Source organism: Haliotis rubra, unplaced genomic scaffold (genome assembly GCF_003918875.1).
Source record: "Haliotis rubra isolate DU_JTF1 unplaced genomic scaffold, ASM391887v1 Scf561, whole genome shotgun sequence".
In the NCBI taxonomy this organism is placed as follows: Eukaryota; Metazoa; Mollusca; class Gastropoda; order Lepetellida; family Haliotidae; genus Haliotis; species Haliotis rubra.
The window spans coordinates 256,034-283,425 of NW_025767259.1; the positions used below are offsets into that span (position 1 = coordinate 256,034).

Consider the following 27,392-nt stretch of genomic DNA (forward strand, 5'->3'; position numbering starts at 1 on the left):
TTTAATCAGTTAGCAATAGCTGCAGAAGCTAATTTGTTGGAGGTGTTCAGAAGTGAAATTGGTCTCCAATTTTTCAAATGCATTTTTGGTTTATTATCTTTAGGTATACATGTAATCAATCCCTGTTTCTGTGTTACAGATAAAGTTTCATTATTATAAGCAAAGTTTAGTGAGTTTATCAAGAGTCTTCTTCGATCATTCCAAAAGAATTTTAGGAATTCAGATGTAAATCCGTCTGGCCCTGGGCTCTTATCATTTTTCATTTATTTTAAAGCTTCAAAAATTTCTTCATAGGTTAGTTCTCCCTCTAAAGTTGAGGCAATGTCATCATTTAATTTTGGTATTTCATATTTTCCAAGCAATGAATCTAGATCCTAGTTGGGTGCAATTTTCACTTGTATATAGTTTTCTATAAAAATGTTGAGTTTCCTTTATTAGTTCTTCTTGCTTTTAATTGTTGTTCCATCCTTTCTTTTTATTTCTGATATAGATTTATTTAGAAAGTTTCTAAATTCTAAATTTAAAAAGTATCTGCTTGGTTTTTCACCTTGCTCGATCCATTTGGCTTTTGATCTAATAAATGCTCCTTTAGGTTTTGTTTCTTCAAAATCATTAAGTTTTCTCTTTAGATCATCTATTTCTTTGAGAATTTCTTGTTTATCTTGTAGATTTTCCTTTGTGTCTAGTTTTACTTCCATTTCATACAATATATTATCTGTTATTTATAGTATTAGTGTCTTTGTTCTTTTTGTGGAGGTATAATAGATTGTTAGTCATCTTATCCAGAAGAATCATTTCCCATAGGAGTTAGTCATTAATAATATATTTTGAACCTTGTTCCTGTTGATCTTTATCTGTTTCATAACTTTTTAAAGTACTTTTTATTTTTATTTAACTAGTTGTACATATTCTGAATCATGCAACAAAGAATTATTAAATTTCCAAAATCCTTTATCTCTTTTTATCTCAGATAGGGATATTGTGATTGACATAACTGAATGGTCCGAGTCAATACTTGGGCTTATATCTGTATGTATAACTTGTTGAAGTAAGCTATGAGAGATCAAGAAGTAGTCCAAACGCGTTTGTTTTAGAGGTATAGGCTGTCGCCAGGTAAATCTTTTTTCAAAGGGGTAGGTTTCTCTCCAAGGGTCTTTCAGATCAAGATAGTTCATCATGTTTAATACTGTTTCTCTTGAGTTCGGGTTGTTTATGTTTTTATAATTGAAGGTATCTTTCAGCTGGTCTAATACTAGATTCCAGTATCCACATATTATAATTCTTTCTCCTAGTAACTGCTGAATATGTCCTTTTAATTGTATTAAAGAAAGTTAGTGAATCTTGATTAGGACCATAAATGTTTACAATAGTATAGATTTTACCTGCCATTTTAACGCTTATTTTAACATAATTTCCAGTTTCATTGTCAATAATAATATCTAAAACTTGGTATTCAAAGTTATTATTTAATAATATAGCTGTACCTCTAGCATTGCTTTTATATGAAGTCATGTAGCATTGGTTATACCCCCATTCTTGTTTGATAATCTGCTCTTGTTCTCTAGTGAAGTGGGTATCTTGCAAACAGTATATCTGGGCTTTTTTCTTGCGTAAAAATCTAAATACTTTTTTCCTCTTAAAGGCATTATTTAGGCCCCTACAATTCAGTGAGATAATTTGCACCTTTTCCCTTTCAGCCATTTTCTAACGTGTTAGTAGCATTATTCATTTTATGGACATAAGGCAGATTGACAGTGGAAAATATTATGAAAAGAACATCAGTAAAACATTGAGTGGATTTTTCAATAATTCCAACATGGAAACAAAATTGGAAGTAAAACAAAATTACAAAATTAAAAATGACCTCCGTGATACAGTGGTTTCTGTTACCTCCACTTTTGATATAGAAGAAGGTAAATCAAAACAAACCTCATTATTCTAGAATAGTTGAGTTCCGTGACTATTATTTACACAACTTTTAGATAGTGAATGTCTGTAGAATACAGCAATAATTGAACAAGATACCATACTAGGCTAAGTATGGAAGAAATAATTCAAGATCCACTCTTCACTCTTGTCTGCATCTTTTGATTAAAACTCCTTGTAAGTTGCATTATTAAATTTATAAATAGAAATGTACATTGTTGTTAGCAACAAACAAAAATACGTGTTTAACAGTATACATACAGTGATATATGTCACATGATATACCTAGATGATTTTACTGAGGTATTGAGACAGCGCTTGAATTTTTTTTAGATCACAATTTACAGTTCAATAACTAGATCTACTTGTAAGGGCTGCGAAGTTATGAGGTTGTCTGATTTAATATTATGAAGTCCACAAGTTCATCTACAGTGCAAATATAAACAGTACGTCCCATACAGCTTAATGGTGACACATCCAGTGTCGATATAAACAGAATGTCTTATATAATATGACAGTCACATCTACATGCAGTAAAGTCGTGACATCTACAATGTAGTTATAAGCAGGATATCACGTATAGTGTAGTAATGACTTATACAGTGCAGATATAAACATTATATCACATACGTAAAGAAATCTACAGTGCAGACATACGCTGTGTATGTTGTACATATCTTATAAATATCTTACTGACCCGTAATGTGGGAACCTGTGTTTGTTTTATTTCTAATACCATAACGATCACTGTTGGTATCAATAACAAGATGATAATTTTACTTATAATGTTAAAAAAATATTTATATTAACTGCAGTGAAATCAAGTGTCCCTCCGATATTCATAACTTCTGCCCAAATTATTCACAGCAGTCACTAACATATTGCATCTACTCACTCATGAAATGAAGTGTAGTTGAGAGAAAATGGACATGCATACATATTTTGTTTTTCCCAAAAGTCAAAATTAGTGTAGCTGGATGATCACATGTCAACAAACTGTTTTCGCAGTGGAAATAGCGAGATCGCGCGAAACCTCATTGTGACAGGTCAAATTGTTCCATGCATAAAAACTATCTGGCAATACACCAAAATGCTGCCGCATAACCTTAGTTATGATTATAAATATTTAATATTTATAGAGCACAACCTGCAATTAAAATGACACAATACTGGAATATATTTCTCTTTATAAAATAATAGTTTCAGATACTCTAATTTTAAGATTACTGCATCAGAATTCATCTCGTTATATTATGTGTAAGTTTTAACTAAATCATCAGTAGAGGAAAGTGTGCACTACACAGCCGATTGCTACTTCCAGCACTCTATACAAAACAATTACACATGGTAATCTTAATCCCTGCATCTAATACAATGCCTAACAAAAAAAACCAGAAAAAAGTTTGATGTTAGAGTAACCCATAGATAAGCCACCCCCCTTCTACAGACTGCTATTTTTTGGTCCTCAAAATCCGGCTTATCTACGGTAATATACGGTAGTCCAACACACAAAGTAGTATACACAATGGGGTTCCTGCCGCAATTCCCCTTATCGTGCCTGTTCGATCCAATTCAACTCCCAACGCCTACAAAAAAATTGTGGTGGACTACTTTTCTGTGTCTTGGGCTACTTTTTGTGTTCTGTGTGTTGGAGTAGTATAGTAGGGAAACCCGGTAGAGGTGAACCTCCTACCTCAAGGAGCCTCCAAACGGACTAGAAAGCTCCCCACCTATAACTCACTCCCATTCCACACAAACATGCCACCGGTGGAAGTGCAAATCAATTAGAGATATGCAGGTGTATGGATATTGAACAAACCGACATACAATGCCAGGAATCAAGCTATCGTGGGACACCTATGCCGAGATCCGATCTGGCAATATGTCTCTTCGGGATGCAAAGAAGAAGTACCATGTATCACAAACCAGATATATGCGAATCCAAGGCAGTATAGACTCCAAGATACACACACAGAGACCAAGTTCCAAAACACAAACAGGGCCAAGCTGGACAGAGGTCTTTGAGACCCTGCTAGAGAAGTGTCCCCAATATTGCTTTCCGACAAAGGGAAACAAATCTTAGAGCAATTGGCATACACATTCTACAAGCAATACCAGATCCCTAGCCAGTTTCTCAAACTTTATTTGATGATGTCTATTTGCTGTACTTTCGCCAATTTTGTCTACACATACTAACCAAACCAATTGCAACCTGCAGCAGGCAAACTCCAAATCGTTCTTGCCGACTGCCCAGAAACAAAAGACAGACACAATGCACTGATTGTCTTGCTGCTATATCTGAACTACCTACCCTATTCAAACCAGACAAATACATATTTTTTTCAGAAAAAGAGATACAGTAGACAAAAGCAATATTTGTTTTGCATTTCACTTTGTAAGTGTTTGTAAATAAAGTACACGGTGTCTCTCTAGGGGGCGTGCATGGATATTACATTGATTGACAGCTCATACACCCTCAATAGCTCTGCTGTCAAATGCCAACAGTGGTATCGCCGGTGACTACATGGCGAAGTTTTAAATAATTCCAAATAAGTAGTTTTTGTGTTCATTTAATTCGTAAATGTATAGCATGCATGCATTATTCCATAATGTGTGTAATATACAACATGAAAACGTTGAGTCATGATGAATGCTAATTTTAATCCCGAACGATAAAATAGTTAGATCTATTTGTACGTCTCAGTATAATTCACACATAGAATGAAACTGACTTAAACTTGATTTCACTTTGAATCAATACTTTATGGGAGAACTACTTCTGTTTATTTTTTTAAGTTTTAGTTTAAGTTCTCTCTGCTCTTTCTGGCCTTCTTTTCTGCTTCATTTTTCCGTTTCTGCTCAACTTTCTCTCTTTTCATTTCAATGATATGGTCACTTGTCAAGATTCTATGTGAGGTCAGCTTTCTGGGATTGACTTTGCCCTCCTGACTTTTAGTTTCAGGCAAAGCAAACTCCGGTTAACTGCTTCCAGTTGTGTAAGAGGCAACCCTTCATCGCTTGCAATCTCTACAACCATGTTGCCAGATTCATCAAATGATGAAGGGGCGTCTCCAGTGAGAACAGAGAGGATGAATTCTTCAGCTGACAAGACCTCTGCTCCCTCTGGAAGGTCAGCCTCCTGCTGGACGGATGTAGATGGTGTCGGTTCTGGAGTAGCTGCAGCTTGAAGTGCATCTGCATCATGGAGTGTTTCAGCTGTTTCAGGGGGTAGCTACAGCTACCCGATGACTTCGTCACCGCGATGCAACTATTTCCGTTGCTCACTGGGGACTTTGATGTAGGAGCGTTGTCAAAGGGCTGCGACGGTGCAAATGCTGACCTGGGGATGGCTGTGGGATTGAAAGGAAATATCCACATTTCCTGGAAGCCATTGATGATATTACTGGCGGTGAATGCTTTGTCGTAAAGAAGCTCTGAACAACCTCGGCCACTCCCACTTACAAACAATGTTGTTGGGGCTACTGCTCATATAATCTGAGCACCCAAAATTCCATTCCCTACTTAAAGAACTAAATACGCTTTTGTCTAGTGGACATAGCCACTGGGTTGTATGGGGAGGGAGCACGAAGAACTGTAACGTTGTTCTCCGTGCCTTCTCCAGAAAACCCAGTGTCTCATGAGACGAATGGCTATCAAGGATGATTAGCTGAGGTCTCTCTGAGCCGCAATACTTGAGAAAATGGTCTTGAACCATCTCTCCCCAGCTGATCTTCCATCCGCGCTCTCTCCTGGTATGTGTAGACAGTGCCAGGAACGCCAAGTTTAGTGTTGTATGCCCAAAACATCTTTGGGTCTTGCCTCTCCACGATGGCCATTGGTGGTATTGTGTTTCCAGCGGCATTAACACATGCCAAAACACTAACCCTGTCACGGTCATTACCAACACGGCCAGGAATGTTTTTAATTCCAGTTTGAGCCGAAAAATTTTCGCCGGGCCGGTGAGTTAGAGGAACCCCAGTTTCGTCTATATTCCAGATTAACTGAGGCTTGTTGTTTAAATCTAATGTATTCATAATGTCACGTAAAGTCTTAAAATAGCTGTCCACAATGACGGGGTTTAGCATCCTGGCTCTCACGGTGGATAACGCCGCTGGTGTTCTCAGTTTCACGTCAGGGTGACGTTTCAGGAAACCTGCAATCCATTTCTTGCCAGGAATTCCCCCTTTAAAAGGGTTTTTAATACCAAGCTGTTTGCAAATTCGCGCCACTTTTATTATTAAGTGGCGTCGGGTGACGCCGAATCCCTGTAATGCAGCTAATTTCAATTTGCTTGCAATGTCGTTTTCAAGTTCTGTGGAGATGGTTGGGGGACGCCCAAGATGCAAATCACCTTCGGATTTCCCAGTGACACGGTCCGATATCGTCATGACTGGCACTCCATGCTTTTTGGCAGCCTTTCTGAACGACATGCCCATATTGACATCGTTCACTGCCATTTGGAGATCCTCTTTTGTATAAGTTCTTTTCTTCCCCATCTATAAAGTATCAATGGTAGAGTCATTTAAAAAAGAACAAAAGCTTAGTTATTGAACAAGAAATTCATTTATTTCAATAACAACCACAATGTTCCAAAATTTCCATAACGGCTTTCAGATCCTGTTGAATATCGTAATGGTCTTGGATATAGTTCAGGACCCGACGCCAAGGTGCATGATAGACATTTCACCATCTATCTCCTGCTGATGTTTCAGTACATGACAAATTACATGGGCCACAGCAATTCCATAACATGTATTGTCTACACTGCCCAAAAGCAGCTCCTTTATAATTTCAGCCTCGTACTTTCGAATACACATCATCAATGAGAATGTTTCTGGTAGCGATCTTTGCTAAATCCACAGCAGTAAAGATTTTTCCACTGAGTTCTTGGTCTCTAATTTTGATCGGCAGTGCCATCTGCAATTAGCATATATATATATTTCTTTCGTTAAAAGAACATGGATATGGAATAAATAGGCTTAAAATTTGTTATTATTCCAATTCATTTTCAGTATGCTGTCCAATACGTTTGCATTTCTACATATTTGTATGTTAGTAAAGTGTAATTAAAATATTTAGCAATGCGTGCAGTGGTTATTCTAATGGACTATTTATCTGTCAACCATATTTTTAAGCTAATTACCATTACGTTCTTCAACAGGATCACCAAATTCATGTCACTTAAGGTTAGAGAATAGTGTACTGATATTTGGAGAAGGTGATTTTGTTAGTAACAATTGGTCGCCTAATACCGTACACTTCGTTTTTTAACAAATGTTTGATAAGTATGTATGAAAGTTATTTAACAGTTATTAAAATCACATTCTATTCATTCTGGCCGTTTTATTGTATATTCCAGTGTCTGTGTTCAAAGTAGATACAAGGTTTGTAATGGAAACCGTGAAGTCTGTCATAAGAGGACGAGAAAAAATATGACATAGGTGCCACTAGGTTGTACAATATATATGGAACGAAAAAAATATGGAAAACAAAACTATAGCAAAACCTGCAAACATTTTGCCACCCACAGATGTAGTGACACCTACAATCCAAAATTTCCACAATTGTTTGGATGGTCTAGAGGAACGTGCAAAGGAGTCTGCAAATATGCTGGCAGAAGCTCTACATAAGCTCTAAACCAAAGAGGAGGAAGCATCTTGTAGAGGAGGAAGAAGAAGAATTGGAAGAGATTGTACAAGAAACAAAAGAAGGCATACAAAATATTGGACATGCCAGAAACTATACAAAAATGGACATACATATCTGTATATGGAAAGTATATATGGATGGCAGTATGGAAAGTTGCGAAAACTAAATACAAACATGTTGGCAACAGTGAAGGACCAATTTGTACATCATGCAAAACAACGCACTAGTGCAACCATACTAAACAAAAAGATCCTTTCGATATGGACTAGACAAAAAAGAGTTCTTTTTTTTTTTGTGGGGTTCTAGAATATAGTTTCTCCATCTCTTTGGAAAGCCCTAGTGTGTTCTACATCTACCTGTAGACCACCAATTGTACAGAAACACATTTTTGTCTTCTATGTGTTGGATTACTTTTGTGTGTTGGACTACTTTTTGTATTCCTGTCTGTTGGACTACTTTTGTGTGGGCTGTGGAGCCAAATTGGCAATGTGTGCCTTCCTGTCCTCCTTGGACATTGTCTAGCCAAAGGTACAGAGGAATGGTTTGCCAACCACCTGCAAGAACGTATACCCACGAAGGTCCCATACAAGGCCCAGTAGGTTGTTGCTGTAGACTGGTATGAACAGGAATGTTTGCTTGGCCTACTGTCGACCAGTCTCTCTCAGCCTCTATGTGGAAGATATACCCGCCTGTTGGTCTTCTGAGAACCCTCTCCTTTGGGTATCTGGCCTCTCTATACTCTGGTGGTGGGTTGAGTTCCATACTTCCGTCCATACTTCCCTTGGAAAGAAGCCCAAGCCAGTGCTCTATGGACATCCTGTCGGGTAATAGGGTTTCCCATTTGGGAAACACAAACTATACTTGTAGATCCTCTTTTTTTTCGAAATGGGAGAGTAGCAGACTTTGCCTAGCCTACACAGAAATGGCCCACCAAGCAACCTTATCATTTCTATTCCACCATTGTCTCGAATAGTTTCATGTAGCTTGTAGCCATATACCGGAATAGTTTCTCCAGTCAGTAAAGAGAGTAGCAGCAACAGTCTGTTCTTCCCTCAGTATTTGGCTACAGCAAACGTTTTGCAAACATAGATTCCCTCTGTAATGTCTGCAGCTTTTCTGTGTTTGTTGCATGATGGTGCTACCGCTTCCATATCCTTTGGTCCACCGTAGTTTGGCAATGGGGCATGGTGAATATTTTCCCGTCCAGGTGGTGAGTCTGCTTTCCCAGCTGGAACATACAAGAATCTTTCTTGCCTGGACAATTGTCTACCAAATTTGTATCATATGCACCAGAGGAGACAGTCACTGTCGTACATGTTCTCTATGTTCAAGTTACAGTTGGGGATCTTGATTTCTTCTGGAACCTCTAGCAGGAGTCACTGCAGGGTTGTATGGGGTGTATCTTTGTTTTTCCACAAAACACATTTCTTGCTATCAATGCAGTGGTCTATGGTGCCACACTTGCAAGTAGAGTTGTCTGGTTTGAGTAGGGTAGGTAGTTCCGATATAGCAATGAGGCAGTCGGTGCAGCAGTTCATTTTTGATAATTTTTTATGCTAAGATTAGTCCCATACTTCTATAGGGTTTTGAGATTTGGGGACTCCAAACATTTGATACACTAGAAAAAGGACATTGTATGCAATTAAAAGATTCCTCGGTGTGAAAGTTACTACTTCAAACATAATCGTTTATGTGGTAGATTTTCGTTATTTGTTGAATCAAAAATATAAATAGTAAAATATTGGTTAAAAATCTTAAATATGCCATCTTACAGATTACCAAACAAATGCTACAATGTGATGATTTTGTATGAAATGGAAAATGTAATTGGGTCACAGATGTTAAAAATTTACTATTTTCTACTGGTTTCGGTAATAAATGGCTAGAGCAGTGCATAGACTCGCATCCAAATTTTCTCATATCCATTAAACAAAGGTTACAAGACATATATCTCCAGAATTGGCTTGACCAATTATCTGTATCAAATAAATGTTTTATTACAGAATGTTTAAGCAATCTATATACAATGAAACCTATTTATCATCTTTGAATGTTCGGAAATATAGAATCATGTTGCTCATCCTATGGTTTGTTAATAGAAACAGGTAGATATATTGGAATAAAAAAAGAATATGTAAAATGTGTGATTTGAGTCTAATTGCAGATGATTATCATTTTCTTTGTGTCTGTCCAGCCTACCACACTTTGAGAAATAAGAATATTAAGAAATAATATAAACTTATAAACATTATGATGTATAAAGTAAATCTCTATTCACGTATTCTAGCAAGGAACATCTAGAAAAATGGTCAATGTTTCTGTATCATGCCTTTCAACACAGAAAAAATGTACTCTCTACTGCCTAATAATAAAATTGTCTGCATACATGTACTATAGGCTTGTGGTATCTTAAGTGCAAATAAAGATTGACTGACACCACGAAATATATGTGATACTTTTTCCATGTGTATACTTCCTAAGCTCAGAATTTATGTGCCACCCCTTGTTGAACTCTCATGTGACACTACGGTAAAGCATCAATTGATTTGCATAAAATGGATTACAACTTACATTAATGATTCTATTTGCATCATCTGATTCAGTTATGATGTCTTCTCTCCAAATTCTCTCTGCTTCTCCAGTACTGTCCACCACCATGTAGCTGAAGTCTTGGCAGTTCAACACTGTCCTCCCTGCATTAAAAAACAATGGTTATACTAGATGCTTGATTGGCATTTTAGAAGATGATATTTGATGAACATAGAGATTTTTTCTGGGTTACATCTTCTTTTTATTCTCGAGTACAACGTTTCAGGGCTTGTTCTGGCCCCATCATCAGGTAAACTGAACAGTAACTGTTAACTCTGGCCGTGACGTCACAATGCTTATGACGTCACAATGCTATGACGACGCAATACATGTGGTGGTCAATAGATACAGATGACATGGCTCATAGAATACATGTTATTATGAATATATAAGATGTCATTTACTGCAAAATTAATGGATCAATTTAGAACTGTGCAGATACTTATACAAAATTGTTGATTGAATTAGAAATGTACAAAGACGTATTTATAAATGTATAGAATGTAAAGTAATAGCAGTGTATACATAGAAATTATGCTTAATACATGGGAACAGTGACGAGGGTAGGGTATTGTCTTATTGTTTTATGTACCATGCATTTGGGAGGTAGACACCCTGGTCCCTGTTTATTGCTGGTTTTGTGCGTTTGATGAAGATAGCTTCAATCAACTTGCGTTTACGCCAGGCACTGATGGTTATACTAGCTTTATTAACACTGAAAAATGTGTCCTGTTTTATAATGTTACATGCCAAGGATGAGGGTTTTCTTCAAGAGATCAGTCTTGTACAATCTTGAAAGAACTGAGCATATAGCCGAAATAAGGTCAATAGTTCCATATTGGCAGATTTAGGGAAAGACATAGCAACTTTTTGAACTGTTGGTGACTCTAGCAATCATTACTCACTAACCAAGAAAAACAATGAGAACGAGTGTGTCTGTTTGTGAGAAACCTTTGGCAGACAGCCAGGGGCACACTTATATCTGCTCACAAAAAACATACATTGGGATTCTGTTGTCTGGAGACAGCGCTCCCGGATCATTTCACCCCAAGTAGTTACACCCGGGGTCGTTTCACCTGGGTTGTTTCATCAAAATTCCAAACTAGGTCAATTCATCCCATATTAGGGGTTGTTTCACCCAACTAATTGAGTATACATGGAGAATGGATTAATCTCATCTTATCTCATCTCGTCAGGCTTACAACTTTAATGAACATATAAATAAGTCAACATTTAGTTGGACATTACACTTGCATTTCTGCCATGGCGACTGCATGTTTGGACATCTGCCTCAGCTGCAAGAAGAGATCGCTTAAGACCACGTCAAGATGGACTGTAGTGTGAAACTTGTCATCGCCATCAACACAGAATATGTGGCACAGGTAATACTTGTTTGATAAGAATGTTGCATGCATGTTAGTTCACAGTGCTTGTATAGACTCATCCCTTACATACTTAATACCCATTGATAACTAATGTTTAACTGATACCTTTTAAATACCCAATGAGTAAATTTGTGGTGGTGCTGGATTACCATTTTATGCTCTTGCGCCACTCCTGAGAAGTGAGGCTGACCAAGTGAAAACCCAAGTGCGCCTGGTTCAGAATGGTCTTCTATCAAGAGACAATAGGCAGATATCCAAGAAGAGCCATGAGAAGCTTCTTAACCTCTGAACACAGTACAAAGACAAGGATCTCTCCACAAGTTCATTCCTGTCCAAGGCAGCTTCTTGCTATCATCACTGAAGGACTTCACCCAATCCAGCACAGCCAATATGAACTGATACAATTATTCAAACAATCTCAATATGCTGTTTCAACACTATATATAGATGAATATAATATTGAAACAATTTTATAGTTGATAATAATAATAATTATTTGCTGGGGTGAAACAACCTCTAAATGGGGTGAAACTGTATGGGTGAAACAACCCGACTGAAACAGCCTGGGGTGAACGTCTTTGGAGTGTATACCTTCGACCACTTTCTCACCATTGAACTTATCCTCTTATCACAGAATATAAGTCCTCTTCTCTTTAACTATCTATCATTAATTGTGCAAATAAGAGCATCTTGATTCCTAAGACTCTCATGCATGTGCAGCCAGGAATCCCTAACTTCTCTCCAACACCTAGATGCAGATAATTGAGGAAGGATAGTGTATATTACTCCATTTGAAATAAAACCCGACTGCAACCCCATAGAGAACTGTGATATCCTGGCTCTGACCTCTTGATAATGGTCCAGTTGGGGATTAACAAGACCTAGATATGTGCCGTCTTGGGCCCCTTTGTGTTTCTGTATTCCCTTGACTGAAGCTCTGATTTGTGCAATCAGCTCAGATCAACTCGATGACATTTTTTTTGGTCCCAAAGCTTGTCTATTGCTGTCAATGAAGCTGAAAACTTGGGATCCTGGGGCTAAAAGCGTTGCCCTACTGGCGAAATGAAGAAAATATCCCTCTTTGTTGACCTTGATGATCTACTGGTTGGTCATTATGATAGTCCAATTCTCTTTAAAATCTTACAAACGGCTGCCCACGGGACCCTGGAAGACCTTCACAGGGAAAGTTGTCATCTGTTTCCAATAATCATCGAATGGATTTAGGTCCATATTTCCTGCCTGGGAAACTCTTTCCATATCCTCTGGGTGGGATCTTGGGCTTGATCTTACTGTCCTGAAGATCGAGGAGCACACCCCCACCCTTGGAATGGAACCTTCCAGTCCGTGCAGCCAATCACTGCACCAAAACGGCAAGCAAAAAACCAAACAAACCAGCGACTGCCGTAACACGCGTGTCTCCGCGAACACTGGTAAGAAAGATCCATTTAATATACCAGAATTTATAATTTATACCCCCAACTAAGTTACTAACGCTAATCCATCCCTTTCTAATATCAACAGCACCTATCATAATCCTCCCCCATTACATTCTTCCCCCCTTGAACAAAAAGTAATACGATTACTTTTAAAATAAGGATAACAACAAAAAAGTTTTAAAAAAATCAATCTTCCATTTTAACAGCGCGGTACTCCTCCATATCCCTCTGAAATTGTTCCACCTGGCTGGCTGCTCTTGAAGGCAAACTCCGGCGACGAGCTTGCTCCTGCTCCCGGGCTACATCAAGGGACTCTGGATGTGCAGGTGGCAGGGCATCTCCAGGGTCGATGTATTCCGGGTTGGGGGCCTCCCTGACCTTCAGGTCCATACCTGGGGGATGCTGCCGCAAGTGTCTCTTAGCGTGGCCCTTGCTCCGATCTCTGCACCCACACCTCGAACACTGATAAAACCTTTTAATTGCTAGGTGACGCCACTGCCAATGGTCCATAAGACCATTCCAGCGCTGGAACACTGACGTCCCACAGGCGGCGACGGGGAAAGGCATGCCTCCTGGCGGGAATGGCTCCCTCAAGATCACCTCAAACACCTTTATTTCCTCCTCTGCTACTGTGATCTCCATTTTCTAATACAGAAAATACACTCCATCAAAATAGTTAAAACAGAACAAAAGATTCTTCCCAGGGTCTGGGTTTATCCTTAGGAAGGTGAGTAAACATCCCAAGGTTTGACCCTCCTCCCACAGCGGGTATGAAGCACTTGCTCCCCACTATCATTACCTGAAGAATCAAACCCAGTTGCCTGGATAGGAGACAATGACTCCTCATCCTCCATGGTTATCTCCCCTGTGTCATCAACAGTCTGCTCCAAGAGCCAATTCCTAGGTGAATCATTTCCCTCATACAGCTTTAAGTGATCCACATGTACACTTATGCATGGTGTACTGCTACCTTTTTGTATTTTGTAGGTAAGGGATGACAACTTCCCACAAACAAGATAGGGACCAGTCCAACCCAATTCCAGCTTCTGACCTGCTTTTGGAGGATACCAACACCAAACCCACTGACCTTCTACAAAATCCTTACTCTTCACATTAATGTCATGATGTTTCTTTTGTAGACTAGTGGAAACTCCAAGATTTTTATTGGCAAACTCAAAGCACTTTTGTACTGACCTCTGCAACCACTCGACATACTCGACAGGACAGTCAGCCTGAAGAACTCCCGGTGGGTCACCCATCATAAGATCTAAAGGCATCCTGACTTCCCTACCTGTCATAAGCAAGTTAGGACTACAACCCGTGCTGTCATGAACACTAGCCCTATAAGTCTTGAGGAGAAACAGCAACAGATCATCCAATGCCCATACAGGAAACCAATTTGAAACATTTTCCTGAGAGATACTATCAGCCTGTAAGGTCCCTACAGATAAGCCTGTCTCATTCTCGTATGACTGAGCCTCAACCTCAAATGTATCAACGACATTACGCCACCATGCAAGCAACACGTCCTGATAGTCAGTTGCAAAAGTTGATAAAGCCTGTCTCTCATCAACTGACAACTCCGGAGAACTATTGTCAATCAAGGGTAAAAGATGGGGTGGAAGATCTAACTTGGCTTGAGAGTGACCAGACTCACCAACCTCTACACACTTCTCTACAGACTCCACTGTACCCATGACCGAGGATGGTCCCACACTGACATCCTTATTGGTGATGCTAAGCACTGAAATAGCCACCTTATGCTGATCAATGTCAATTAAACTTCTAGCAACGAGCAATCCCTGACCTTGCCAATGCTTGTTGGGCACTATCACACTCAGACACTTGGGTACTAGACCCTCAGTTTCACAAAAAACTATCTGCTCCGATTGTGCAGGTATTCTGACCTTATCAACAATCCTTATCCTAGCACAGCTTTTGGTTGTCCTTTTATACAACTTCACCCTACCCTTCTTTGTCTTAAGAGTCCGTTTTGTAACGAGGACATCACACCCAAGTCTCAAAGAAATCCATGCCAAAAATTCCAGATAAACCATCAAGATCTGCTATGACGAAATTGAGTCCAAAACACAAGCCATCAACCTTAAATTCGACCATAGACTGACCTTGTATCTCCAACTGACTACCATCGACAGTAATTAGGTCGACATCCACCCGAGCCAGTTTCTCGGTGTCAAGACCTAACCTGAAAATTCTTCAATAGACAACAATGAAATTGGTGACCCTGTATCAATAAGCATCTCACTCCGGTGATCATCGACCTGGATATTTGTGAAGAGACAACTACTAACACCCTGGATATTATGTGCACGATAGGTGACTTTGAACTGGAAGTTCCTCCCTCCAAATCAGTACTCGAGTCATCTTCACTATCCAAACTAGAATTACCTAGCTGCGGCCCTACAGGATGCTCTACCTGACAACTTTGGGCTGGCGACTCGGCCTCAGTCTCAGCCCGATCTAGTTTTCCGACTCATTAGCATGAGGTTTTGACAAAGAAAGCTCCTGCAACTCTGCTAGCTTTGGACACTCCCTAACCATATGTCCCTGTCCCTTGCAGAAGTAACATTTAATCCTCCTACCGTTACCTCTCTTTTGCCTAGTGAAAGACTGCTTAAACTGTTGCAACTTCCTATCAATCAACTGAGAGATTGATTCAAGAGTCAACGAACTGTCAACCTTCTCCGAGCCTACAACCTCAGTAACAGCAGCACAAACCTTGCTACTACCTTCACTGGGTTTACGACACCTACTCCCTTCGACAGCTTCGTACTCTATTGCAAAAGAAATAGCCTGTTCTAGAGTCTGGGGATGACTAAATGTAACCCTCTTTCTCATCTCAAAGTCACTCAAACCAGTAACATACTGATCAATGATCTGCATCTCTAGAGAGCTATAAGAAATGTCAGGGTATGCCAATAAAGCCAAACTTCTGAGCCGATAACCATAATCTGCAGCAGACTTGTCCTTCTTCTGACGTCTATTCCTGAACTCACAACGATGAGCTATTCTCCATTCCCTTGGACTAAACCTCTGAGACAAAACATTCCTCAATGCAGTATAACTGCTAAGCTGACCATAAGTGAGGTTACTAAGCAAAGTCTGAGTTGTACCACGTAAGTTCATACTAAGCTGCTGAGCCTTCTCTAAATCATTCCAACCATTCCATGCTGCAACCTGTTCAAAATGAACTATGTAGTCTTGCGAATTTGTAGATCTACCATCAAACGTATCAGGCTGAACCTCTCTACGAGACGACATAACAGACCTATGACTTTGACCTACATTCCGAGGTACTGATGACTTTGGAGGAATGTCTAAACCAGAAAATTCCCTGCCGCCCCTCACTGGATAGGAAATATTGTGTCCACCAGACAGATAATCCGGGAACTCCAAACGTGTAGTATTTGGTAATGAAGGTTCAAACCTAACCGAACGATCCTGACTCTGACCTTGACCTGACCTAAGGTCATGTCGACCCACACCAGCTAGTGAAACACTTTCAGTTCTAACACTGGGGGAATTGATGTGTGAACGACCCACATTCTCCTGGCCTAACCTAAGGTCATGCCGACCCGCACCAGCTAATGGAACACTCTCAGTTCCAGCACTGGGGAAAGCGACATGAGAACGACCAACATTCTCATGACCTACATCTACCCGAAGTAACCGGGAGGCGACACTATGTGGTGGAACGTACGGAGTCGACATACCATCACCTGTAGGAGACTCACAAAAAGCTTCATTTTGAAAAATAAATGGGGACAAACCAAACATCTCACAGTCCACATCCATATTGAAATATGCCGATAACCTGAAGGAAGTTTACCAATAAATTGAGAAACTCCAAAACAAACTAACTTCAAGCAAAGTATCCAACAATACAACAGCTATATGAGACCAAAATATAACTGCTAAACTTCAAATCTGCATTATTTCACAACAAGTATATGAATAATACAGGACTAGAAATGTCCATGATAATCACAAATAAACTGCATCCTGGTCACGGCACCAAAATGTAACAGGCGTGGTTGGCTCTGTCTTGTGGAAACTACATGATAAATGTGTGGTTCTACTTTGCGTTGTGTTTTTCCCTTCCAACTGGTATGTTTACCACAAGAAGGTACACTCCAGGTATAAACCTGTCAGAATTCTCCTCCACGCTGTTTCCCGGTTACGAGATGCAGCCTTGCAATTCAGGACATAAGACAAAATTCATATCATCATTTTATTTACACCAGAACACAAACTCCAAACAGAAGAAACGAAACAAAATATATTTCTGGGAAGTTTTAACAAAATCCAAATTAAATTAACAACCACGATCCCCACCTAATCCCGACCAAATATAAATCTAGAATTCTACAACTGTCTCTTAACAGTCAGTTTGTAAAAACCACCCGTCCTTCCTGCTTCCTACCAATTACCCTGTATATATAAGTATATAAGTATATTCCTGAAACTAAATACCTTTATTCCCCCCAACCACCTATACCTTTGTCTACCCTCCTATTTCCTAAGTGCTTCGCCGTGAGAGGGGGGTCAACTGTTTCGTCTCGAAACAAGGACTGGTCCATCATGGAGCAAAGTCTACTTTATCACAAAGCAAACTGGGAAGCTGTTTCGTCTCGAAACAAGGGCTCACCTATCCTTGGGTGTCTCCAACTCAGACCATAAAACACCTGTTGTGCGCTCCTTATATACGCAAGAGAGGGCCTATCCCACTAAGCGAGGAGCACACCCCCACCCTTGGAATGGAACCTTCCAGTGCGTGCAGCCAATCGCTGCGCCGAAACGCAAGCGAAACCAAACAAACCAGCGACAGCCGTAACCCACGTGTCTCCGCGAACACCGGTAAGAAAGATCCATTTAATATACCAGAATTTATAATTTATACCCCCAACTAAGTTACTAACGCTAATCCATCCCTTTCTAATATCTATAGCACCTATCATAATCCTCCCCCATTACAAGAGTAAGGCTTTGTTATCTGACAGCTAACAGTCTATGGTCTGCAATGATGAGCAGATACTAGAGAAAGGTTATGTCTTCATTTAAGTCTTCCAGTATGTTGGATACAAATGATGACCGAGGAAGCTTGCGTTTTGTCTGATTTTGAAAAGAAGAGCTTCTGGCCTTTGTATCTTTGCACCATTCTTCATGGTCTGACATGAAGGACATGGATTAAGGAACTAACAAATCCAGATTTGCTAACTTATCAGCAAAGGTGTATTCTGAAGGTTCCATAGATAAACCCAACGATGCCAGTTCTTTTTCCTTGTCCATGACTGGCTGTTTCATATGATGGAGAGCTAGTGGTATCTCAGATTGTATGGTCAATGCTATCCATGTGTCCTGTACTGTTTGAACTGTAATCATAAGATTGCTGTTCTCTATGATGAGTGTATTCTCTGCGATCTGATGAGTACTTTATATATAGTTATATATTCTTTACTCAGAAAGTGTAATCCCAAAATTGACATATATTACATTTGATAAATGTCCTAAATGACAAAAATCCCAATGTTAACATGAAATGCTGACTTTGTAATGAATCAGCTAAGATTGCTAAACACTGTGTTAGTGGATGTCCTTCCTTCGCATAAACAGCATGACATAAACGAAATGATGGCATGGGCACAGATGAGGAGAGTGCCCAAGTTCTCCATTGGAAGCACATCCCTTCTGATGATGGTGATAATGATGCACAAGGAGGCGAGTTGTGAGTGCAAACTCCCAATTGACTGCATAACTCACTTGTGATGGGTTGCTTCTTATAAACCCCTTAGCGCTACACAGCACAAAACTCCCAGGGAGTGGGCGCTTCTGAGTTTAGGTGTTTTCAAGCCATATCATTTGTCAAAGGACAAATAAGGAAACAGTCAGGTTCCCCCTTCGCCCTGATTTCCAGAAATCTGGTGACTTTAGTCTGGCCAGCCCCTGCTTCGAAAACATCCCCTGCGATCACACATAAAGGCAAAAGGTGGAATGGCTCAGTTACCTCAACTTTCTAATGTTCAGTTCCGAAAGACATAGAATGACACTTGCTTCTTTGCCTAAGCTTGATCAAGGATGTGTTCGGCAACCAGGAGAGGAACGCATCGAAATTCCACTGGAATGATTGCTCATAGACTAGAGGTCAACCAGTAAGAGTGTTGATCACCTCTGCATCATAGTACAAGAATGGTCTCTCAGTCTCTGATGAAGTCACCCAGCGGACATATGCTACTGGAAAGAAAGTTTTGAAGTAATGTGCTCGAAGTTCTTCTCTTCTAGAGGTTCATAATCATCTGAGATGTCACAGAACGATCAAGATTGATTGGATAACTTGTAGGAGAGCAGTAGTGACTGGAGTTATGGCACAGTTGAAATCTTATTCTCGGTCGCCGTAGCTATAAGTGCATTGATAGCTACTAAGTAAGTAGCAAGGGTAGAAGCCTTCAGTTTCCTTGACATATTCAGATGCTCAGGTATTCAGCAACAACCTGGGTGGATGCTGTAGCAGAAGACAGCATGCCTTTCAATCTGGAGTAGTCTTCAAACTTCTTCCACATGTAAAGAGCGCGTAAAAGTATGATCAGCTGAAGTAATTGCTGAAGCAAGTTTTGGAGTGCCCTTGATGCACCAAAAATGTAGATGTAGCATCTGTGGGGACCAGTGTAGTCGATCTGCGTGAGGATGAATCAACACATCATTTCCCATGGGGAGAGCCAATGGTTCTGGATCAACTCTTAGAAGATTGGCAAACCAAAAAACGAAGGAGTTGGCCAGTATGGAGCGTAGCTTCTGTAGATTGAAGAATGACGGCAATGACATTTTTTACTCCCAATATGTCGGACTCTTGCTGAGATTGCTAGGAAGAACTGGATCGTCCAACCTAGGAGGTACGACAAACCTGTTGTGCACAGATGACTGATGTACCACACTATCGTGAAGTTGTCTGAAGACTGGTCAATTGTAAATCCTTCACCCAATGTCTTAATACCATGATGACTGCCTTGAACTCCAGTTTATTTAGGTGAAGGGAACTGATCCTCGAAGCAATGCATCTACAAATAGGTGATGAGCCTCAGGAACGGCGTCAATCAAACTCCTTCATACATGTTCGGCTCATCAAGCCACCATTAAGCAACGAATGTAGAAGGATCGGCACATGGGGGATCTTCGAGCCTCGGGAACGGACATAGAAATCTCTGGATCAGCCGCAGTTTTAGTTGTAGCCCCTGCCACTGTTGAAGAGTTCTCTCTTGAGACAGCACTAATGGTATAGTATGTTGAATCTTGAAACATACATCACAGGGAACAAACATTTCTCCTTACGAGTGTCGAATACAGCCCCAATGAACTGCAATCGCTGAGTTGAAATCAGTTCTGACTTCTTGGTGTTGATCATCCAGCCTAGCTGGTGAAGTAACTTGGTGGTGTTGGGCTGATTCAATCGCTAGCTTCTTTAGTAGCGTACCCAAATTGTTTTGCTGAGCTGCCATTTAAGCCGAGGCAGTAGATTCGGCAAACCGGATCACTAATCAGCAGTGAAGATCCTATGATCGGTGGTTTGTAGCCCAAGCTCAGTGTAGATACGACAAAGAGGTCTACCAAAAAGGTTCATTTGTAAGTATATGTACCAATTCTTCCAGATCCAGGATCGGGACAACTGCATGGGGGTGGAAGGCAGTCACAGCTTCACCGGATCCAGCTCCACGAGCTGCGTTTGGGTTCTGCACACCTCTGCTGTGGGATGTGGATCTGGGTTGTTTCCTTGCTTTGGGTTGAAAAGAGCTCCTGCTCCGAAAAGAATCCGGATTTGCCTGAACATACTGTGCCTGAAAATGCTGTCAGAAATATGTTCAATTGCCAAATGAAAGGATGCCAGGTGGAGAAATGCAGAAAAATGTGGTCTCCAGACACTCTTCAACAATGACCCCAGTGTAAGTAGACTCATCCATGACATTGACCACATCTGGTTGAATGCCCTTGAGAATGCTGACCCTGAAGATGCTATGATTGTGAGATTCACTGACTATCTAACTGAACAGTGGGTCAAGGTGGAGGGGCGTAGTGTTTGGAACCACTTTTATACAATCGGTTCCAGGACCATCAAACACTTGGAAGGTTGGTTTATCTAAACTAGATAGGTCCCAACCATCCAAACATCTTCAAGTTTGTGGATATCATCAAGAAGGAGCAGTCTCATGCAGATACTGTTCTTCTCCAGATCCAGACTGCTGGTAGACTGGCACGAAAAAGAAGAAAATACAATTTAATCAGGTGAATGACAAGCAACATATATTTAATGTACAGGAGGCCATTGAGATGGAATTAAAGATTGAGATGTACAGAGATCAAGGAGATTAAGTGATATGTTTTGATTGAAAAGTATAGAGTTCAAAAGAGATTAAGTGGTATGTTTATGCAGTAGATTGGTATGTACAGAGTGTTTATACAACAAAAAAGGATATACATTGATTTGAAGCCACTTATGAAAGCAGTGATTGGAAGACACACATCAAAACTTATCTTACCTCACACATAAATGTCACTTTCTGATTGGCGGAGCGCTCTTCTATTATTATCAATGTACCCCGCTTCCAAGCGAGTAACATTTCAATGTACCCCGCTGTCAGTGGCAACTCATTTGGTACTTCGCGGTAGTAATTCTTTATCTCGAATAACATTGAGTCACGAGGGGGCATGGGTTGATGTACCCTCGATGTTTGTTTATGTTCGGGCTCAGGGAACATAAACAAACATTAAGGGTATATCAACCCATTCCCCCCCCTCGTGACCAGTAAACAACTTATAATGTACAGTGATTGAGATGCCAGTAACAGTCAATTATTGTATGCACCCAGCAAATCAGCAGGAAAATGCTCTGATCCCTGTTAATTTCTGGCTTGGCACGGTGGATCCAGAGAGCTTCCCTAATTTTCTTTCCCACCAATTGCTGATGTTGACGCCCAAAATGTCAGTGTCTTGCCAATTGATGGTATGGTTGGGATTTCTGGGATGTTGATGTTGTTCCAAAGGATGGTCAGATTCATATGAGCTTGGGTATAGTCGGAGATGTCTGATTTGGAATCTCTTTTCTTCACAGATGCCTGATGTCACCTACATATGAGTCACCACATTTGCATTGAATGTGGTAGACAAAGCCTGAACGATCTTCTTTGTTGCTTGTAGCTGGTTTGCCGACAGCTTGTAAAATATGCTGAATTGATCTGCCTCTGAAACACAACATCTTGTTGTCTGTCCATAAAGAAATTGTCCCTGATGTGTAAGAATATAAGAGGAATAAACTTCAAGAATATGTTAGAAAGGCAATTTTGCATTCTGTACAAATGGTACCACATCCACAGACTGCATTCTACTTACCTCTGTAGTACCAACCCTCATCCATCCACCTGGCTAGCACTTCTTCTCTCTCTTTGATAGGCGGCAAGGATTTTCTCATCTCTAGAAGAGCAAGTGATTTGTGCTTGGTGTCTGAAATAATGACAAACTCATCGTTATCTTCTAATATGAACATACAGATTATATTATCAAAATTTGATCAGCAACCATATACAGTTTTCAGATCATGGAAGATCCCAACCTAATACATCTGTAAAAGACTTGTCAAGCGAGCTAGGAGGTTTGCTATTATTGCCATGTATGAGGATTCTTGTACCTGGAATGAGGGGGTAAAGATTAGGGGGGTCTCCATATGGATGGTAAGGAAAGAATAGATTGATCCATTATGAACAATCACAATTATTGTTTGTAATTATAAGTAAACTTACCTCTGGGTTGTGCTAGCCTTTTGCTCTTCCACTTTGTGATGTGTGTTACAGACTATCCTTTAGAATAAATAAAGAATAAAAAATCCAAGGGAAGCAATTACCTGGAAGGTGCCCCGATGAGGAGCATTAGTTACATCCCTAGATGTACTCTCTTGAACTCCGCCATCTCAAAATCTCCAGCAGGACTAATGTAATATATAGATAGGGGCGGATTTGATAGCATATCTGGATGGGTATCCAGTGCACAAACCTGGAGGCATGTTTACTCATATTTACAAACAATAATTGTGATTGTTCATAATTATAGGTGTAAACATTTCCTCTGGGTTGTGCTAGCCAGGGTGGTGGGTATACAGAAGCTAGCTCCTAGAAGGATTACCAATTAATCACAATAATTCTTAGAACATGGTAATTGCATGATCTTGATCAATACATGGACCAAACAATTGTGAGAATCCTTACTTTTACTGTGAATTTCTGGCATACCTTAGATTACCTTGAAAGTAACAGATGAATGCATATAAATATCTCTAATTCCACCCCCATCTGGGAAGGATGGCAATTAAGAGGGAATTATATTTGTGAATATGTGAGATATAACGTCACTTCCAATCATGTGATGCCACTTCCAGTTCCATGACATCATTTCCGGTTCCTTTAGAACCACAGATGTCCTGCCAAAACTTCTACATGCCAAAACTTCTACAAACTAAAACAACAAAATACATGGTCCAGTGCACAGCTAATCACCTGTCCCTTACCTCAAGTGAACTGGATGGACTAGTTAGGTTTAATTAGGCTAAAGGTCAAGTTGAATAAAAGTACAAGAGGTAATACATGTAGGTGCATGATGAACTGTTTATTGACAGATAAATATCATAACATGTAATATATCAATATTTTATATGATTTTTCAAAAATACATGGTATTGTCTTAATAGTCTTATAACAACGTCAGCACTGATTTCGATTTGAAATGTCACAACATAATGTCTGATTGTTCTTATATCATTAGGCAAGTTTTAGGAGGTGGCCGACAGCATCTAGCAATTCCAGTGGTGTTTTCTGCCTGGTGAGCAGCTTGTCCTTCAGTCTCATCAGTCGATTCTCTGTCTCCCTGTAGACACGTTTTCTTGTGGATGGAGCTGCTCAAAATTCAAGTTGAGCAGTCTCAATCTTTTTAATCACTTCAGTGAATCTGAAGATATTTGGATGGCGATCGATGGGGCAAGGTCTGGTTGAGTCTGCTGTGGAATCCCTCCAAGTTGTTGTTGGTACGGGGTCTGACTGTCAGGTGATGATTCCAAAGTTGGATAGGGAATCTGGCATCATTGTCCACCCATGTGGAGACAATGTAGTCCTCTACTCCTGTAATCCTCTACTCCCAACCACTCCCTCTATAATCCCACCCCTGGGCTGTTCCATCATACCCATAGGTACGTGCTTAATTCTGTCTTGACATTTTGTAGAAGTTTTGGCATGTAGAAGTTTTGGCATGTAGAAGTTTTGGGAGATAACCGTATTAACTGTTAACATCACTTGCTCAATAGCTGATCTACCCACATATATTGCAATGATTTTTTTTTATTGGTAGCTTTAGAATATGTATACCTATGTACAAATATATATAATGTCATTATTGGATTATTAGCCATCTACTCCTTCTTGTTTATTATATTGTTATTGTTTGAAATAGAATAAGATTGCTTGATGTTTTAACCTATATCTGTATCTATATGGTTGCTGTCAATCAACCCCATGGCCACAACAAAAACAAGGAAAAAATACCAAATTATCAGGATATCCAGAAAAAGCTTGGGTCTCGGTGTCACAGTCCTTTAGATTGTGGGGACACACTCTTCGTTAGACGGGGGCTCGTATTATAGGCATGAGATTATGGTAATTGCTACAATAATAGATGTACAATTGACATTATTAATAACAGGTGATTAAGATGTAATAAGATATAAATTATGATAAGATTTAATAATATACTGAGTCAAAAAAGAAACTTCACAAAATGTAATTTGAAAAATAATGAATAATTTTTCTCTGATGATACATCTATGTATCCGACATGGGATCCCTATCTTTCAACTCTAGAAAAACGTTAGCAAAACCCACTCAAACCCATCCATTCGTCGTGCAAATGACGTTAGTGCCAAATCAGGTTTTGCACGTGCAGTCGATCACGTGATCTTCGCATCGAAGTTTTCTTCATATGCACGTGTTTGCATTGGCCTCAAGAATTGAAAAAACACTTTTAAACCACAGTTCTAACGGTACTTAAATGCCACGATTGTCCAATGTGCAACGTGAACCTGTCGTTGGCATGTTGCAAGCGGGAAGATCATTATTGACGTCGCAAGAGCAATGGGATGCAGCCGTCGTACTGTGTATGACTTGCGAGGTCATCTACAACAAACTGGCACCACTTCTGATCGCCCAAGGTCGGTCGCCCACGCAGTGACGCCACGAGCAGAAGACCGTCAATCGTCCTACGCCACCTACGCGACAGATTTCTGCCGGCTACACCAACCAGGGCTGAGATGTTTAGAGGTCGACTGTCCTCACAGACCATTCGAAATCGGTTGCGGGCTGCCAATCTCCATTCTAAACGCCCATATCGTGGGCCAATATTGACGCCGCTTCATCAACGCCAACGCCTGCTGTGGGCCCAACGCCACCTCCGATGGACCCAGAGAGACTGGAATCGAAGTCGTCTTTAGCGATGAATCCAGGTTTACCCTCAGATTCGCGGACGGCAGGCATAGAGTCTGGAGACGACGCCGTGAACGGTATGCCCAATGTTTTGTACAGGAAGTCGACAGATTCGGGGCGGAAGTTGCATGGTGTGGGTGCTTTCTGTGGGAACAACTGTTCCCGACTTCTGGTCATCCGTGGAAACCTCACAGCTGCTGCTTCACCGCGACCAGCTGCTCACCCCTGAACTCGTTCCTTTCATGGCGGCTCATGGCCCAGGTCTACAGTTCCAGCATGATAATGCTCGGCCGCGATACCGCGATGTTGACACGAAATTTCCTTCAAAACTCTGGAATCAACGCCATGGACTGGCCATCGAGGTCCCCTGACCTTAATCGATAGAGCACATTTGGGGTGCACTTGGGAGAAGGCTTCGTGGTCTTAGGAACCAACCTCAGAATTTGCAGGAACTTGGCGCTGCCTTGCAAGAGCAATGGTGCAGAATCCCCAACCACGTGTTCACAAGCATCAGGCAGTCGATGTGGAGACGGTGTTTGGCAGTGGTGAATGCGTGGGGCGGCCATACACGATATTGAACTGAGAAATTTCGCATTTTTATTCTTGTGACTTGACATTCTGTATACCCATGTTTTGGAGCGGCGGTGTAGCCTAATGGAACTGATTATGGCACTGTCAGTGTATCGAGTACATCACACAGATCTCAGCAATGAAATAACACCAATTTAACCATCTTACCATCTCTTGTTCTTTTATAGTGCCCTGGTGAATGAATGTGAAGTTTCTTTTTTGACTCAGTATATATTTAAGATATGAAGTGATTAATAATGTTTGTAAGGTAAGAACTCAGTAGCGGAGGTAATAAACATGAAAGTAGGTCGTTAGAGCTTGATGGGGCAAGATGAGGTGACTCACAGCTTAGGTAAGGGGAAAACTGCTGTGCTAGCAAGATGGAGCAATAGTCTGGGGACCTTGGTACCAGTTCTTGGTATTCTACAAGTCATATATGGTTAGGGGAGAGAAACTCTGATATTCCTGGAATCCACCTCACAGTCTTACAAATATGGTATTGGGGGTACGAAATAGATCGGGGAGAGAAATAGATAATCAGGGTTATGGGTTATTGACCAATGAAAAAAAATGGAGAAGGGTGTTGGCTGTGACGTAGGAACCCAGCTCTAAGCTGAAGCAAAGTTCAGAGACGGGGAGTCTGGTGCTCGCCTACTCTTTATGTTTGGTCACTAGGAATCGTCTCAGAAATTATCTTGAAGCACCAGCATTTGGCTTAAGACTGAAGCTTTGTGGCTGAAGTCTTATAGAGTGACCATAGAGTGGGTTGACCAGCAACACAGTGTTAATAAAACTATTGAATGAAGATCATTGTCTTGTGTTTCCTGGAGTAACTACGGTAAAGTTCCAAGGGCCCCCACGTACCAGTGTTCACGAATGCTGTTTCAAAGTAACAGGACATTGGGTCCTGTAAGTTTAAGATGTCTGTCTGACCCATTGAAAATTCACAGGACCCATGGAATAAAATTAAACACACATTTCAGATTTAACATTTCTTATAATTGGCATTGAAATTATTAACAAACATAAGAAAAATTAAGATAAAATAAACAGCAAACAAGTGTCAAATTTCACATATAACAACTTCAGTCAAAGTCATTGTGAAATATACAGTCAGACACTGGGGCCGGTGGGTTGTAGACTTCTATCGGACCGTTGGCGAATCTGCCAGACTTGTCAGAGGGTCAGACACTATTCGCGAACACTGACGTACAGACACTGTACCTCTTGCACATACCTTATCGTCAGGACCGAAGTACGGGGGGTATACCGTAGTTCAGGTAAAGGCATGCCATCCCAGGTGTGGAATACTG

The 27,392-nt window shown here is 40.4% G+C and overlaps 1 protein-coding gene across 1 annotated transcript in view; it reads right to left on the reverse strand.

Moving 5' to 3' along the window:
- Window positions 1-27,392, reverse strand: part of LOC124254062 — a 239,774-nt gene that overhangs the window by 127,415 nt on the left and 84,967 nt on the right. Inside the window, exons 6-7 of the mRNA XM_046687914.1 lie at window positions 22,382-22,492; window positions 10,147-10,268 (exon numbers count right to left, since the gene is read on the reverse strand). Of these exons, the coding sequence (XP_046543870.1) occupies window positions 10,147-10,268; window positions 22,382-22,492 (233 nt within the window). The remainder of the gene's footprint in view (window positions 1-10,146; window positions 10,269-22,381; window positions 22,493-27,392) is intronic.